Raw genomic sequence first — 17,500 nt, forward strand, 5'->3', positions numbered from 1 at the left:
AAATTAATGGGAAAACCAAGTTATAGCTAGATTTCACTCAAAAGCAATAAAATAGTATTGTTTTCTTTTATGTCATAGGAGGGGTGCTGAGAAAGGCCAGGCACCTAAGAGATGCTGTTAGTCTAGTAACTAATAAGAAACAACTGTAAAATGCAGTGAAAATATTAGATCCCAGAAAAGTGCCAAGTATATTATAATAAAGTTACTCATACCTGTGGTAATTACACAGTCTACGTCTCTAGTTTGGTACTCTTGGTTGAAAAAGTCTGGTCTTGATGCTTCTAACTTTTTGTCATAGCAGGGCATCACTGTTACATGGTAGATCTTGTCAGGGGTTAAATGCTACATTGAAAAAATAAGGAAAACATAGAATTGCTGCACTGAATACTATTCATAAAAATAATCTCACTACTAAACTATAACAACTCATAGTCCTATAGTACTTTATGGTTTATACGACACTTTTCACTGGCAAAGCTGGTGTCTGAGTCCTAGCCAAACATTCTTATGAATATATGATATTGCTTCTCAAATACATTGAATGGGGGGGATTAGGTACATATCATTAGAGACACAAAAATACAATATATCCACCAATTTCTTGGAAGGCCAGGAAATAACTCTGATAGTCAAGGCCATTTAAAAGAGTTTGCCAAATATTTTTTGCCTCTGTCGGTTTTTTTTTTTTTTTTTTTAAATGCATGCAGATGTCTTGAGTTAAATTTAGTAGAAGAAAATGAAACCATTCACAGATAGTAAATCATTCACAGATAGTAAATCATGGAATTTGTAGTGCTTTCACATGTTCCCTAACAAAATCAATTTTAAACAAGAGAAGAAAAAAATCCCATAGGATCTATAGACCTAAGGGAGAATTAGAGATCAAGTAGAAAAGAAAAATCACACTGAAAAAAATTAATAAGCTTGCAAAAAAAAAAAAATCCATTAATGTTTTAAGGAAAAACAATAGTTTTTAGGGAAAATAATTAAATGGATTTACATGGAATTTTCATCTATTCCCAAAGGCTATATTGCAAAGTATTTGGCATATTCCAGGTAGAATAAATGCCTCTTTTCTATAGAATCATAGACTGCTTAGGGTTGGAAGAAATCTCAGGGATCAACCATCCATTTTATGGACGAGGGTCAATGGTGAAGTGACTTGTACACTCTCCTGGCAAGTAAGTGGAATGACAGAGCTGGGACTACAGCTCAAATCTGCTGCCTCATAATCAAGTGTTTTTTTAATTATACCATATTGGTTTTTCATTCCTTAGTTTCATCCCACTCTCTTTAGAAAGTATGAGAGCATCATGGGTGCCTCTATGTAAGTGCAACCTATATGTTGGAAATGGGACCCTTTATTAGATTAGCTTTGATTGCTCAATGGACATCAACATTCAATAGTTATAAATTATTGAGAAGTTGAATACGGAAAAGTATATAGTACTGGTACCCACGGAATGTTAGGATATTTAGAAAAAAAATCTGTGAGCTGATAATTAATGGAAGGAACATGGATAACAGTTAAACAGGATGAGAAAGAATGAATGAGTTTTGATATATACCATGGGAGAGAGCACCCATATCAACATTACTACATATCAGAAGAATTGGGATGCTGTCAATGTATGTGTACTCTTTCTACTAGTGGGGACTGCATCCTCACTATACCTTAGGAGATGGTCTTCATGAGATGCTGCAGTCAAAAAATATTTGCATAGGGGTCAACCCTCTGGCACAAAGATTCTCTAAAATTGGTTGGGTTGGTTAGCAGACATAAGTCTGCCACCTAGTCAGATTCTAACTGGTCTTGTTAATCCTAAAAAGTGATCAAGTAGTGAATAGATCTAAGATAGAGAGTGCTCTCAACATTTCCAGTTTCATATAGACAAGAGAAATATTACCTGCTTCTTTGCAAAGTGATCCTTGATAAGGCTTCCCATGACCTGTTGGGGAGATTTAGCTGTACTAATGTAAGGGATAATAAAACTTCCATGGGTTTTCTCAGCATAACAGATCCAACCTGCAAACCACCATGGAATTCAGTTAGTGTACAGATCTGATAAATTCAAAAAGCCTAGCCACCCACTTCCCTAAACAAGGTTAAGATTCCAGGAACTTTTGCTGCCAAATGTCTATGAAGCAGGTTTGCAAATGACATAACATTTGGGGGAGGATTAGTTGCTAAAGAAAGTCTTGACAGGAAAAAAACATGTATATGATGACATGAGAGAACTTTCCTATTTTTATCACTATTATTTTTATTAATAGTAGTTCAAATGATCACATCAACCCTGGTTTCATGAGAAAGACTAGAAAATCAATTTCAAGAACTAAGAAAACTTCCTGGCTTCTAGAAGAAATTCCTGTGGGTTTAGGAACAGTATATTTTATGTTGATATTATGAACCACCTCTTTTATATCGTATTTCCTACCCCATCTCCTCCCAAGAATGATTCTTCCTCTGCTTATTTTGAATGACTGCTGACCTGTCAGGCTTTATTTTGATATTCAGAGCCCAATAAAAACCTGTATTCTTCAAGCACACCTGGGCAGGCAGAGGCCAACATGGGCAAGGCTTGTTTGGATTCTGTTCGTCTTCGAAATCGCTGTACAAACTCTCGTTGGCTTTCCAAGAGGCTAAAATTTCTTGAGAAGGCTGTGTCAAACACATAGTGCACTCCTGTAAAATAATTATCTCATTTAGAAACAAAAAAACTTAAACCTCTTCTCCCTCAATCATGAACCTACCTAATTGCTTTGTATTTGTCTCACTTTGAGTAAATGCAACAAGTTAGAACTGAGGTTGAATCTGGTCTCTCAATTAACCCTGCCTAAGGAGGAAATGATACTGCTGATTATGCCACAAAAATAACAGTGATCTTTGAGTCCTAGTAATGTTATTGTTCAGCTGTTTTCATATTAGCCAAAAAATACTATTTTCTGCAAAAATGCCCCAAAGACTACCCGTTGTGTTTGTGTACGAAGCATTTTTATAAGAAGCACTGTTCCCTTTGTCAGAATAATAACAGCTTCAAATTGGACTCTAGTCACAAGTGGGGCAGGTAAAAGGAAGTGCAGCTAGCTCAGAACAAGCCCATAGAAGGGCTTTCTTATTTGACAAATGGGAGGAAAAGAACTGCAGATGTTTAATTTGAATCAGATTTAGAATACTGAATACTTGTCAATATGTAAACATGATTAGATTTATTCTGTTAGTTAGGCCTAGTGGGTAAAAGCAGAAGTTATAGGGAATTTCACTCTCTAAGGATGGAATGCACTATTGTGGGTGCCCTTTCACCTAAGGTTTTTGGGTATCCGTGGAGCCACCATTCATTTGGAGAAGGAAGGAATTCCTAGTACAGGCAGGAGCTCAATTAGATGACCTCTGAGGCTGACTCCGTGATTCTGGGAGCCCGACATGATCCCTGTGGTCCTTGACCGAGGACTGTCACTGTATAGGAAAGGCGGTGCTTCCATCCCCCAGCTAGAGGCAGCACAGCACAGTGGGGAGAATGTGACTTGGAAGTTCAGACCCTGGCCCAGACATACTATGTAATTGTGGACAAGTCACTATCACTTCTCGGGCCTAGTTTCCTCATCTGCAACATGGCAAGAGTAGGGACCTACAACCCTCCTCATGGGGCTATAATGGAGAGGGCAACTTCAATGCTCCGTAAGTATGAGTGATGATGAGCAGAGTTGTAGGACAGCCCAATTGGGGGTGTGTGTGCAATCTCTCCTCCCCAGCCCAGATGTCAGAAATCTCTGATTGCCTTTGATCAGTATGATACTGTGCAAGGACAACCAAGACAGCATCTTCAAGGGGCTGCTACCCACCTCTCCTAAACACAGATGACCTGAAGCGCAGGCTTTGGCCAGCACTAAGTAAGAAAGGTGCTGAGTGACCAGAGACAAGCTGGGCCTGTGGCCGTAGGTCGAGCTTCCCCTTCTGTTAGAAGGGACTACCCGAACTGAAGAAGGGGAGGAGGAGGTCTATTTGCACAGTAACTCTTGAAGGTGATTTAATAAAATCCTGAGGACTGTGATCTACTTTGAATCTGTACATCACTGAAATCTCAGTTCTCTTAAATACTGAAGAAGTGGCTGAATGATGTAATTAAAAGAGCATTACAATCAGAAGATGTGGGTCTCAGCCCTGGCCTTGACACTGAGGGTGATGAAAGATGATGGGAGCAAATCTCATCTCTAAACTTTGCTTTCCTCACTTGAAAAATGTGGGTGATATTATTTCATTACATGCTATGACCTCTGATAGTACAGTTAAGTGCTTTACAAATCAGAAAGCACTAGACAAGTATGAAATATTGTTGACAGGAAAACTAATTTAATTCTGAACTTTTCTGGACCAAAGTCAGAATTTTTAACTTTTACTTTAAAGTGCACTGTCCTTGATCTTCAAAAGTGAAACTCCAACTTGAAGTCAAATATAATATAAATGGTTGAAGTTTCAAAAAAAAAAAAAATTACTTAAGATTTCAGTCAAGCATAATGTCAGTGACTAATAGGCATGAGAATACTTCACTTCCCACCTTGATAGTTTGAGGACACCCCCTTATTATCCAAGGGCAACTGGAACAAAGGGCCCCTTCCCACCTCTATTTTTAAAGAATGCAGTTAATTTCTTGGCAGTATCTAGAGGAGTCAGTTGAAATCTTGCTGCTAATGATGCTCTTGACTGTGGTGAAACAGAAATGACAACTAGCTTTTGCTGACTTGGCTCTGCAATCTGGAAAACAAAAAGTGAAAAATTAATGATAGTTTCAAAAGATAAAATGATAATACTGAAGGAGTGCACACATGTCCTTGGCTCTGGGTCAGATTTTCATCAGTTCTACGTATAGATGAGACATCAAATTCAGTCACTTTTAGCTGATCATATCACATATGCACAGTAATATTCTACAGTGGCTTTTGTGAAAAGCACCATTTTAGGCTGAGAACAAATTGCTTCATGTTATAAAATTCATGAAGAGTCCACTTTGGAAATGTTAAAAAGGAAAGTAGCTCCTGGAAACTGTTTTGATCCTAGATTTTTATGGAAACCGTGGAATGTTTAAACACAGTGTCAGTAGATAAACTACACTTTTGAGTCCTACACCATGTATGGCATTTGAAGAAAACACATATTACAGAAGTTTGCTACCACATACTTTGTTAAAATTTAAAATCTTGTACAGCTCTTCATGGCTTTGCTGGGTGATTAAGACACTTTCTGCTGAAGTAATGCAGCCACTGCAGGCTAAGCAGTCATTCAGAGAGATTTTAGCTTTTTCAAGCTTCCGAGAGCCTCCATCCTAAAGAAGATAACAAAAACATTTCTTAAACAACTGACAAGTGACATAATTATTTTGGCATAAAGCTGACATAAAGTTAAGCTTCTTTAAAAAGTTAACAAAGTCTTCATGTCCTAATCTTATGGTATTAGGTGATTGCATTTATAAAATAGTGCTTTATGATTTGCAAAGTGCTTTATGTATTATTTCATTTGAGCCTAAGAACTCCTGTGAAGTAGGTGCTATGAAATAGGATGAGATCTAGAAGAACAAAAGGTCAAGAATATCAAGGGAATTAATGAAAAAAAAATTACAAAAGATGGTGGCTTAGCAGTACCAAACCTAAAACTATATTATAAAGTGTCAGTAATCAAAACCATTTGGTACTGGCTAAGTTGTGGATTAGTAGAATAGAGTAGATATACACAACATAATAATCAAGGTCTTTAGCAATCTAGTAACTGATAAATGCCCAAACTCTAGCTTCTAGAATAAGAACTCACTATTTGACAAAAATTGCTGAGAAAACTGGAAAATAATAAGTCAGAAACTTGGCACAGACCTATATCTCATACCCCATACCAAAATAAGGTCAAAATGGATACACGAATTGGGCATAAAGGAGGATACCATAAACAAATTAGGAGAACAAAGGAAAATTTACCTACTGGATCTTTGGAGAAGGGAGGAATTTATGACCAAAGAAGAACTAGAGAACATTAGGAAAGGCAAAATGAACAGCTTTGATTACACTAAGTTAAAAAGTTTTTGCACAAAAAACCCCAACAGAAACAAGATTAAAAGGAAAGTACAAAACTTGGAAAAAATCTTTATAACAGTGTTTCTGATAAATGTCTTATTTCTAAAATATATAAAGAACTTTGTCAAATTTATAAGAATACAAGTCATTCCCCAATTGATAAATGGTCAAAGGATACGAACAGTTTTCAGATGATGAAATTAAAGTCAATTTATAAATAGTTATATGAAAAAAACGCTCTAACTCACTATTGATTAGAGAAATGCACATTAAAACTATACACCTCTCAGATTGGTTAAGATGATAGGAAAAGATAATGATGAATGTTGAAGATGATGTGAGAAAACTGGGACACTAATGCATTATTGATGGAGATGTGAAATGATCCAACCATTTTGGAGAGCCATCTAAACTATGCCCAAAGAGCTATAAAATTGTGCATACCCTTTGACCCAGCAGTGCCATTACTGGCTCTATATCCCAAGGAAATCATAAAGGAGGGAAAAGGACCTCATGTGCAAAGATGTTTGTAGCAACTCTTTTTGTGGAAAAGGAGTGGATACTAATCAATTGGGGAATAGCTGAACAAGTTGTGGCACATGAAAGTAATGGAATATTACTGTTCTTTTAAAAAGGATGAAAAAGTTGATTATAGAAAGGCCTGAAAAGATTTACATGAATTGATGCTGAGTGAAACAAGCAGAACCAGGAATATATTGTACACAGTACATAGTAAGATTGTGTGATGATCAACTATGAAAGACTTGGTTCTTCTCAGTGGTTTAGTGATCCAAAGCAATCCTACTAGACTTTGGACAGAAAATGCCATCTGCATCCAAAAAAAGAACTGAGGAGACTGAATGTAAATCAACACATGCTATTCACTTCTTTTTCCTGTTTTTTCATCTCTCCCATGGTTTTTTCTTTTTGCTCTGATTTCTCTCTCCCAACATGATTCATAAAACAATGTGTATTAAAAATAAATAAACTTACTACAATTAAAAAAAAAAAAAAGAATATTAGAGAGGAAAAGACAGGGAAATTGTCCCCTCCATTTGTCTCTACCTTGATATCATTAAAAAAATAAATAAACAAACAGGATGAGAGAGGTTAAGTGACTTTTCCAGCAGCTAATAATTCTCTAAGATAGGATTTGAATTTTTGGTCTTCCTGCTTCCAAGTAAGGCACTTAATTACCTCTGTAGCTTGTTTGCCTCTAATATTTGGATCTGAATGCCAGATGCACTGTATCCCAGGTACTGTACTAATTAAGCACTTAGATATGAGCAAACAAGACGGTCCTTGCTGTCAAGAAGCTTGCATTCTACCAGAGGATCACAAAAGTGTTCCTGTAACAGTCAGTTCTATACCCATAATGTTTTTGCTTCTGATGCCATTTTGTAATTGCCTAAGGGAGGGAAAAAGTTCCTATGTAAGAGAGTCTGAGGATCTAGCTGGGGTTTCAGTCTGAGTCCTGGTTCTGACGCTTTCCAGCTGTATGACTTGTATATATTTTTCAATATAACCTTTTAGTTTCCTAATATATGTACTACCTACTTCTCAAAGTTGTTTGTAAACTATAAAAAGCTACATAAAAGTGTGATTATTAGCACCACTACAGCATAAAAAAATCCCACTGGGATGTTAAATCTCACTCTTGTTTGTCAGATCAATTGTTAAGCATTTAACTGCCTATGGACATGTGCCTAGCATTGTGCTAGGTGATTGAGAATGCAAAAAGAAATATGAGACAGTCCTATGCCTGAGGGAACTCACATGCAAACGAGGCAGACAAAACTCACTTATGTGGAGATATATACAGTATACATATAAAGCAAACATAGCAGGGCAGACAAAAAGAATACAAAGCAGAAGCTAAGTAGCCTTCAAATCAGCTCTTCCTCAAGCTGGTATACCTTCTCTGAATGACTGTCATATTATCCTGCCATTTCTAACACTTCCTGTGGAACCAACTACCCACACACTATAAAGCTGTATTTCCTAGGAACCAATGAATAACTTTAGGTGGTGTCTACTTATCTCCTGAAACTGAATGTTTATGGAAAATAGCACATTCAATATTCCTAAATTTCAAATTCTAACACTTCATAAAAACTCATTCATAAATAGAGGAAAAAGACAAACATTCAGATTTCCTGCAGCTGCTCTTAGATGAAATGAAACAGAATAAACTCAAGAGTGAAATAAAAAAAAGTAGCAGTGAAATCAATGAAGGGGAAGAACAGCTATATCCTTAAGTCTAAGTTTATTCCACAATGGGCAATGCAGTGCAGTAGTCAGTGAGCTGACCTATGAGTTAAGAAAATTTGGGTTCAAGTCTCACCTTTGACATATATGGACCTTGAGGCCCTGGGCAGGGGCCCTTTCAGGGCTCTCTCTCAGCTCTGTTGTCACTTAACTTCTTAGTGCCCCCAGGTGACTCTTAAAGACTAGGAAAGGCCAAAGCAACTGACCCTGCACTGGCAGAGTGAGTTTCTGCCTCGAGTTCCTTATACTAATTAATCACAGATCTGAAGAGGGCTCAATTTTCTAAAAGCCTTGGTGAAAGTGAGGGCAAATCAGAAAAGTATATTTATGCTTGCTTTCTCTAATGATGAGAAGGGAAAAAGAATGGTCCAAGGGAAGCCAGAAATAAGTAAATGGCAAAGGAAAGAGTCAAAGGAACAACAGTGACAGTCCTGTAGTCTGGCACAGGAGGCCCCTAAGATTCAAGTGCTTATCATCTTATCTGATCTCCAAACTCTGAGCAGGCAAGCCAGGGGTCGCACCTCCTCTTTACCGGGGTGAAAAGAAGGGCAGGCCCCTGAGACTCCAACTTAACTAACTCTCAGTTTACAGCTCTAGGTACTATAATTACTTTGCCTTTTGTAATCCAGAATTCTAAAGAGGGACAGGGAAAAGAGAGGGAGGAAGACGCTAAGAACAGTAAAAGCAAATAACAACTCATTTATGGAGTTCTCTGTGATACCTAAAAAGTACTTTCGTACAGCTATCCTGTAAGGCAGGCAATGTATGATAATGTATATTTTTACAGGTGAGGAAACTGAGGCTCAGAGAGATAACTGACTTGCCTTGAGATCCCAGCCTAAGTATTTTGAATTCAAGTCTCTTCACTGCACCATCTGGTTTCTCAGAATAACATAGCAACCTCCGGTGTGCCTGGCTTTGTAAACAGTATAGAACCTTTGTGAAAAGCTTTATTGGCTCAGGACTGCAGATCTGACTGACAAGGATATTTAGCTCCCTCACGGGTCAATACTATGTCAGAGCTGAGAGTTTTTCAGCTATCTGGAAATTAGGAAACCAGACCTTTCTTTTTAAACTTTACTGATGAGAAATTTAGAACTTCTTCACAAACACAATAGCCTAGTGTTAAATGTTGAACTTCTAAGCTTCACATTTGGTAAAGACTGACTTACTTTTTGCTAAATGAAAATTAATAGGCCTTTAGCCTCAACTTTAGAAATGTAGGAACAAATTGGGTGGGGACCAAATGATCTGTAAAGAGTCTTTTCTGACATTTTTGTTCCTTTCCCAGAATTAAACATATCACAGTTTACTCGTGGGGTGGGGGTGAGGAGGGAGTAGAGATAGTGAGGGAAACCTGAAGTACCTCTCATTTACTCTTGGGGCCTTTACTATACACTAAAAAGTCTTTATATAAAAAGTTTAGAAAGTGAAGGCTCAGCTACCTCCAATTAGGAGCCACAGGCTGTTTGGAAGAACAACCTTGGGGAGATTGGCTATAGCTAATCTACAAATCTCTTGGTTAAATTTGGTCAAGTGAGTTTGCCAAAAACAGGTCCTAGTTGTCCTAGCTCTCTATTTTCATCACTTGAGGTGCAAGCACAATTTAACTCCCTCCTGAATCCTCTGATTCAGGTTCTCAAAATGTGGCTTGAGGACTTCTGGGAGTCTCTAAGACCTATTTAGGGGGTCTCAAAGATCAGAATTATTTTCATATTAAAGATGTTCTAAGTTCAGATATAGTAAATATCAACAATGCTGTTGTTTTTTATTTATTTTAAAATTTAGTTAAATTTTTTAATTATAAAGGTATATTGTACCAACATATTTGAGAATTGCTACTAAAAAAATCACTTCTACTCTTCTCCAATCACATTCCAACTCAGTTCTATCACCTACCCTATTTTCTCACAGTCCTTGGGAATCCCTGTTCTGTTGTCAATACATTTCCATGCATAGTGGGATTTTAAAGCCAACATTCTTTTTAAACTCTTTGGGAAAGACACTAACAACTGGCAGGGATGGGGGGCTAAGGCAGGATTCTTGTAGTGGGCTGACCTGAACTTTGAAGGAAGGACCATGCAAAGGCAAGGAATTGCATAAAATAGAGCATTTGAACCAATTCAACTGATTCAAAGTTATTTATTAAGCACCTACCATGTGACAAGTACTGACAATTCAAAGACAAGAATAAAACAATCTCTGATCTCATGGAGTTTACATTCTACTATAACTCACTGGAGCTGAAGAGATCATTGCGGATAAGGATATGGAGAGAGAAAAGTGGGTTATGACCCCTATTGAGAAATATTTCCATTAAACTGGCAGGAAGGTTGATTATCCAGCAAATGAGACAGGAAAGAAATGATTAGATAGTTAGAAAGGAGACAGAGAAGTTTCATGGAAGTTAAGGAGAAGCCAATGTCAAGGAAATACATACATTTCTTACATGCTTCATACAAAGATCTACCCAGGTCATTCCTTTGCACAACACTCTTCAGTGGTGTTTTATACTTTCACAATTAAAATTCAAATTCTTCAACTTGGCACTCAAGGTCTTTTACAATGTTTTCCCTCCCTACCCCCAAATATCTCCAGTCTTATCTTACTGCTCTCTCCCATGCACTAAGTGTTCTGGCCAAAGTGGGTAAAAAACACTGAACTCTCCAAACTCTGCTGCTGTTCTTTGTGCCCATGATGCCTTCCTCTCCCCCTTTTGCCTATTGCTTTTTTTTTTTTTTTAAACTATCCTTTGTCTCCTTTACTCCCATGGTTTCAAAAATCTCATCTGTGTAGGTGATGCCCAATCTTTATTTTCAGCCTGACTATCTTAAAGCATTCTAGACCTTTTCCCAGATGGACATTGTACTGGTACAGCACCTTAATATGGTCAAAACTGAGCTTAAATTTCATCCAAACTTGCTCATTCTTCTGACTTGGTTATATTAATCAGTGGCATCACTAGTCTCTTGTGTTTGAAAATCTGGTCCTTTTGACCCATTCTTTTTCTTTTCTTTCTCATCTGAGAAATGATTCACACTTGCTCCCTTCTTTCTATTCTAAATATCTTTGCTCTAATACAGATTCTCCATTACTATATTCCCTCCAAATCTACCCATCACATCACTGCTAGATTTATCTTCCTTATGCAAAAGGAAGCAGTTCGAAATTCTTCACTGGCATCTTGGCACCTGCCAGATAAAGTCTAACTTCCTTACCATGTAAAAGCCCTCCATAATGTGGTACAACTCTATCTTTCTTTTTAAGAGTTCATTTGTTCAAAATTCAATTGTATTTTCAACTCCAAATCTTTCTTTCCTTCTTCCTCGTCCTCCAATGGAGAAGACAAGAAAAAAAAACACCATGACATATACCATGTATAGTCATGTAAAACAAATTCCTGCATTTGGTATTAAAAAAAATATTTAAGAAAACAGGGTTTATTCTGCATTCTGAATCCATCTACTCTCTACCTGGAAGTAGATAGCATTTTTCATCATGAGTCCTTTGGAACTATAGTGGTGAGTCACTATGTTGGATTGGAAATCTCTCAAGGTTGAAAATTTTACTATTCCTGTATAAAAAGTTCTCCTGGTTCTGCTCACTTCACTCTGAATCGAGTAAGTCTTTCTGAAACTGTCCCTCCCATCATTTCTTTCTTTTTTTAAAAATTTACAGTTTTTTTATTGATAGAGCATATGCATGGGTAATTTTTTTTTTACAACATTGTCCCTTGCACTCACTTTTGTTCCAACTTTTCCCTTCCCTCCCTCCACCCTTCCCTAGATGGCAGGCAGTCTCATCACTTCTTATAGCCCAGTGGTTCATATACTACATGTACTACAACTTCAGCCATCCCCTATTTGACAGGCGTTTCCTTAGTTTCTAATTCTTTGCCACCACAAAAAGAACTGCTTTCCAGAATGACAATCCTGCTTTTCTAGTTTTTTATTTTATTCCATGTTACTTTGCCTTCCAGCTGAGTCAGACTACTTTGCCATCTCTTATATATGACCTACCTTCATGGGCTCATTTTTCCTTCTGCTCAGAATGCTCTGCTCCTCTAACTCGGGCCACCCCTTTGCTCTCATTCCTATTCACAATTCTGCTGCATTCTCTCCATGGCCCAGTTCTAGCATCCCCACCTTTGCGACACTGAGTGTGGGTTAGTAAAAAGGCCTTTTGGTTTGGGAGTCAGGAGACCTGAGCTCTAGCTTCAGTTCTGCCTCTGACTAGGCTGTTCCAGAAGCATTTTTGTTAACTGCGATCTTGTATTGGGTGCTGGGGGAAAACTATACAGCTTAATTAAACTTAGCTATGTTATGGTCCTAGTAGAAAGATGCAAAAATACCATGTGTGCTCTCCCATGACTCCCCACATTTGATAATGGGCACTTTGCTTGCTCCTCTCTTCATATAAGTAACTTTAATACAGAATCAGTTCTGATCAGGGCTCAAAGCTCAGTATAACACTAGTAGAACATTTATTAGAAAATCAGGAAATCAAAGTTTTAGAGGGGACCTCCACATGTACATCAAATTCCCTAAGTATGAGAGCAGAGGCTTTGAAAAGGAAAACTGTGAGCCAGGTAATGAACTTTTTATGAAAAGAGAGAGTAAGGTAAGTGGGTGAATTCAATAAATTACTGGACTAGCTTTGTGAGAGGTGATTTTAAAATTTCAGTGTGAGCAGTGACACTTCAGATGCTATAAATCAGAGCTTGATATATTGCTTTGTGGATTATCTAGACTTAATAAAGTTAGAGAAAATGTTAATAATGTAGATTAAATTTTAAAATGTTGTCATGCATCTATTTTCCTCCAGAAAGTCATTTATTAAATATTTACCAGCACACTTCTGGATGGAGGGAACCTTAAAGGAAGAGAAGTTAAATGATGATGGCAAAAGGAAAGACCAGAAACGGAAGAAATATGTTTCTTCTAGCTGCACAGTGACTGAAAGGAGGAGCAACTGGTACTGGAAAGGGTGGTCAGTGATCGGTCAGTCAATATAATCCAGTGTCTTTTGTAAAGAGGCAAGTTTCTGTTGTGTAAGAAGATGGAAGGAATGTGGAATAGAGAGATCGAGGACAAAGGGAAGTCTGCCAGTAACAAAGCAGGGAATCCAGAAGTTATAGTCGAATGGAAAAGTAAAGGGTGATATAGATGAAGGAAGTATAGGGCTGTGAGGGCCGAGTATGGAGAGAGATAGGAGAGAAGGTATGTCTCAGCATATGGAAATTCTAAATTAAGGGCCAGGAAAAAAAGAAGCAGGTGGGAATATGTTTACCATAACACAAAGGTGTGATCAATCTCTTAAGGGCTCCCCAGAATAATGCTTTGCACACAGCCCTCTGTCAATATGGGCTCTCAGACTATTGAGAAGTCAAGTGACTCAGATAGTTATATAGCCACAACTAGCAGCAAAACAGTTTTGGGGACTAGAACAGGCTTCCTCATTTCCAAGCCACTGCCTTTCCCCACTACATTACACTCAAGTTTCATCCTCGGACACACTTTCATTTCCTGCTATTAGATCATTGTAGATCTACTTGAATTATATAAATTCAGTCCAAATTATAACCAGGTAAGAGTGAAGTAGCTTGATTTTAATATAAAGAGTTTGATTTTGATTATATCATCAGCTAATTATGCAACAGATGTTCACTCAGGATAAGTAGTTTTCATTTGAAAATCTCACTTTAAAAACTTGGAACATGCTAAAGAGAAAAGAGACCAGTCACTTGCCATATCTTTCTTAAATGAATATCATTTGCTGAACAAATCACATTCATTGTTCTATATGAATGGACTCCTCCATCCTCTCTTGATTACAAGAGAAGAGCTCTGTAATATCCAAGGACTGATATAAAACATAAATTACTTCTGTGTAACTAGCATTCAAAGATGGAAAGCAAACTAGAAGAACAGAAAAATGGATCTCAAGATGTTAGTTGCAATTTTGTGTTGAGGAATGGTGAGAAAAGCTCCCCAGTTCTTACTTGATTAACTTGGAAATAAGTCCCATCGTCTTCAATCTGGATCTTGGCTGTGCCTTTTCCAAGTTTTTTTTCAACTTTCATAGGCTTTATGCAATCCTAGGCCAGAAAAAACATACAAAAGTCAAATAGTGTAAGAGGAAGAAAATCCTAGTATCAGAGATACAATGTATGTATGTAGAATTGGAAGGGCTCCTAGGGATCATTAGACCCAATCCTGTCAGTTTTCTGAGAAGGAAACAGAGGCCTGGTGAAAGGAAGGCATTCACTTATTATCCCACAGCAAATAAATGGCAGAACTAGCATCGAGATCCTTGTCTTCCTAATTTCTGGTTCAATACTTTTTATTCACTGTGAATATCCTGACCATAACACAGGGTTTTATAATTTAAAAGCTCTTTCCCCACAATCACCTTATGAGGAAAGCAGTACAAATACCATATTTCCATCTTATATATAGTTATTAGTCCAAGATTAGTCATACAGCCAGTATTTGAGCCATAAATCTTATAGGACCAGGACTCCAAACTACATTGCAGTAACTTCTCTCTGATAAGGGCTTCTGCAGAATTGAACAGGTCTCACATAGCTTTACTGATTATTTTAAAATTTACCTACAAAGACATTATCAAATATGTGCATTAATTTTTTCATTTTGTATCTCACTTCTCCAGCCCTTTGCCTTCTCTTTCCAGTCACTCCTGAAATAGTCAAAATAAGCTCATTGTTGAGGCTTGTTTTCTGCAAGCAGAAATGTTCAGTACAAGATAAGAATTGCTTACCTTGTTTTCACACAGAGAACAGTTTTCTAACATTGTGCAGGAACCCAAGGTTATTCAGCTGATCATAAAAAAGCCCATGAAAGGTTCACTCTTACTAGCCAATGTCCGCCCAGCAAGTGTCTATACCAGCCCCTCTAAAGATCTCCACTTTCCTTTTTTAACAGCAGCAAACAGGAGGTGTGGTCACTAAATTCAGGATGACAAAATGCTGCTTTTGCTACTGAGAGGGAGGTCGGTGAGAAATGTTTTGCATTTGAAAATCTGGGACCATTCTACACCCCCCCCCCCCCCCCCCCCCCCCCCATATACTGCAAGAATTTCCCCTTTTCTACTTCTTCTCCCTAGATTCCCCACGGCTAACCCAACAGTGTCTGAAATCCTCCTTAGCTAAGATGAACAGAATTCCTTCCAGGCATCCTGTTATTTCTCACAGATAAAAAAACCCCTCAGGGACAGAGACAAGTATAAAGTGTAGCACAAAGAGCCTGGGAAGAGGGCTTTAATCAAGATTACAGAGAGATCCCAAGTAGGAAACTGTATAAAGATCGGCACTGTTTGTGGTGACAACAATTGGAAACAAAGTACAAGCTCAACAATCGGGCTCAGGCTAAAGAGAGTGGGCTCTGTGTAGGTGACAAAAAATGACTGATTCATGGGAAAAGATGAATATGAGATGTTCACAGAAGCATGGGAAGCCGTGTGCACTGTCCATAGGGTCAAACACACAGAACACAGTGTATGTATATGTATTTATACAGAGACTAAAACAAAAGAAATGGAAAGCACACACACACACACACACACACACACACATCAAAACTGAATGTTGTGTAATCATGACCAAGTTTGGACGTGGGAAAAGACACCTTCCTCCCCCTTTATAGCAGTTCAGTACACATACACCGTCAGGTACCATTAACGTTTTGACCGACTTTTTGCTTTTATTTCCCCTTTTTTAAAAATGCAAAGGATGGGTGGAGGCAGAAAGAATGATGGAAAAACCAAAAACAGCAATAAAAATAGGATTTAAAAAAAAAAAATAGAAAGCCCTGAATTTGGCATCAGTCCTCCCCGGACTGTTAGATCCTAGCTGTGTGACCTCGGCCCCAGACGCAGCAATCGCGGCGACAATTCCCATCTATAACCGTGCTCGTAAATTTTACAAAGTATCCTCCTCTCTTTGCCCCATCCTCAGGAATAATGATATTTACCAAGGGCGCTTAGACGCCACAAACTGGGGGCAGGTCTCGCCGCTGCAGCGACCCGCCTGGCAAACCCTGGGGGCGGGGTAAAGCAGCGAGAAGCGTTACAGCGCTCGCCGCCCGGCACGGACCTTGCGCGCGGCCCTGGGGTAACCCAACCCCCCCCCCCCCCCCCCCCCCCCCCCCCCCGCCCGGCCAGGTCCGCTTCAAAGCGCTGAGTCACCGGGCCCCGGCAGCTGCGCCCAGGCTCCTCCCGGAGGAGGCCGCGTGATCCCGGGAGGAGGGGAGGGTGGGGGTGGGGCGGGACGGCCAAGGCCTCTCTCCGCGCCCGCGATATCTGGGGCGGCTCGGCGTTGTAAGATGCGAAGCCGAGTCCCAGACAGAGGAAATAAACAGCTCGAAGTCACAGGGACGGGGCCCACCGTCAGAGGCAGGATTCGAAAACAGAACTAGAGACCAGGCTAAACTTAGAACTCTTGCCCCACCCTCCGTGAGGAGAGGAAGGAGTCCTCCTTCAGAGGAGCTGGGTCCCCGAGCGGGTTCGCTGAGAGCTCGAGAAGGTTCCATGGCTCAGTTTTCCCCATCTGCGAAATGGGAGGAACGCCGAAGGAAGGCGGCGACAGCGTAGTCCTTCCAGCATATTATTCAGATAAGCCCCGCCCCCGGTCCTCCATGACGTCACTAACAACCCTACAGTCTCCTCTCGGGTGCCCCCACGCCTTCTTGCAGACCCTCCCCACCAGCAGCCACCAGGCTTCCGTCCTGAGAGGCTCTTTCCCCCCGGAACTCCCGGCCCACCTGAGACGGCCCAATGAAGTCATCCAGGTCCGTTAGCTGCAATGCCCCGCTGAAAGGCGACGCCATGACGGCCACACTGCTGGGTGGCGCTCCGGCTCAGACGGGACTGTCGTCAAAGGGCTTGCAGGGTGGTTCATTTCCGCCACACTGCCGTCAAGAGCTGCTCACGCACGCCCGGCCCCTTTCCCCCCCCCTCCGCCTTTCGCGGAAGGTCATGCGCACGCGCAGTGCTTGTACTTCTGGAGCCTCTCTTGCTGCGCCCCTTCCTTTTCTGGGAACGGGTGGCGGTGACGGCGGCAGTGGGCGTCTGCTGCCCCCTGGCGGCGTCTCTAGCTCTGCGATTTATTCTCAGCCCAGAGGAGCCAGAGAGAGATCTGACATCCGATCCACCG

General features: G+C 39.7%; 1 protein-coding gene across 4 annotated transcripts in view; it reads right to left on the reverse strand.

The window, feature by feature from the left end:
* CIAO3 (cytosolic iron-sulfur assembly component 3) overlaps positions 1–17,284 on the reverse strand; it is a 29,931-nt gene extending 12,647 nt beyond the window's left edge. Inside the window, exons 1-7 of one of the 4 annotated variants that reach the window (XM_003761964.4) lie at positions 17,109–17,284; positions 14,330–14,425; positions 5,178–5,321; positions 4,621–4,753; positions 2,552–2,686; positions 1,908–2,026; positions 213–342 (exon numbers count right to left, since the gene is read on the reverse strand). In XM_003761964.4, the coding sequence (XP_003762012.1) occupies positions 213–342; positions 1,908–2,026; positions 2,552–2,686; positions 4,621–4,753; positions 5,178–5,321; positions 14,330–14,425; positions 17,109–17,174 (823 nt within the window). In that variant the 5' untranslated portion in view covers positions 17,175–17,284. Of the gene's footprint in view, positions 1–212; positions 343–1,907; positions 2,027–2,551; positions 2,687–4,620; positions 4,754–5,177; positions 5,322–14,329; positions 14,426–15,108; positions 15,376–16,319; positions 16,463–16,795; positions 16,978–17,108 lie in introns of those variants that run through there. The other 3 variants (XM_031945728.1, XM_031945729.1, XM_023497773.2) reach the window with 3 other exon arrangements.
* Positions 17,285–17,500: the final 216 nt, after the last annotated feature.

This window comes from Sarcophilus harrisii, chromosome 1 (genome assembly GCF_902635505.1).
Source record: "Sarcophilus harrisii chromosome 1, mSarHar1.11, whole genome shotgun sequence".
Classification (NCBI taxonomy): Eukaryota; Metazoa; Chordata; class Mammalia; order Dasyuromorphia; family Dasyuridae; genus Sarcophilus; species Sarcophilus harrisii.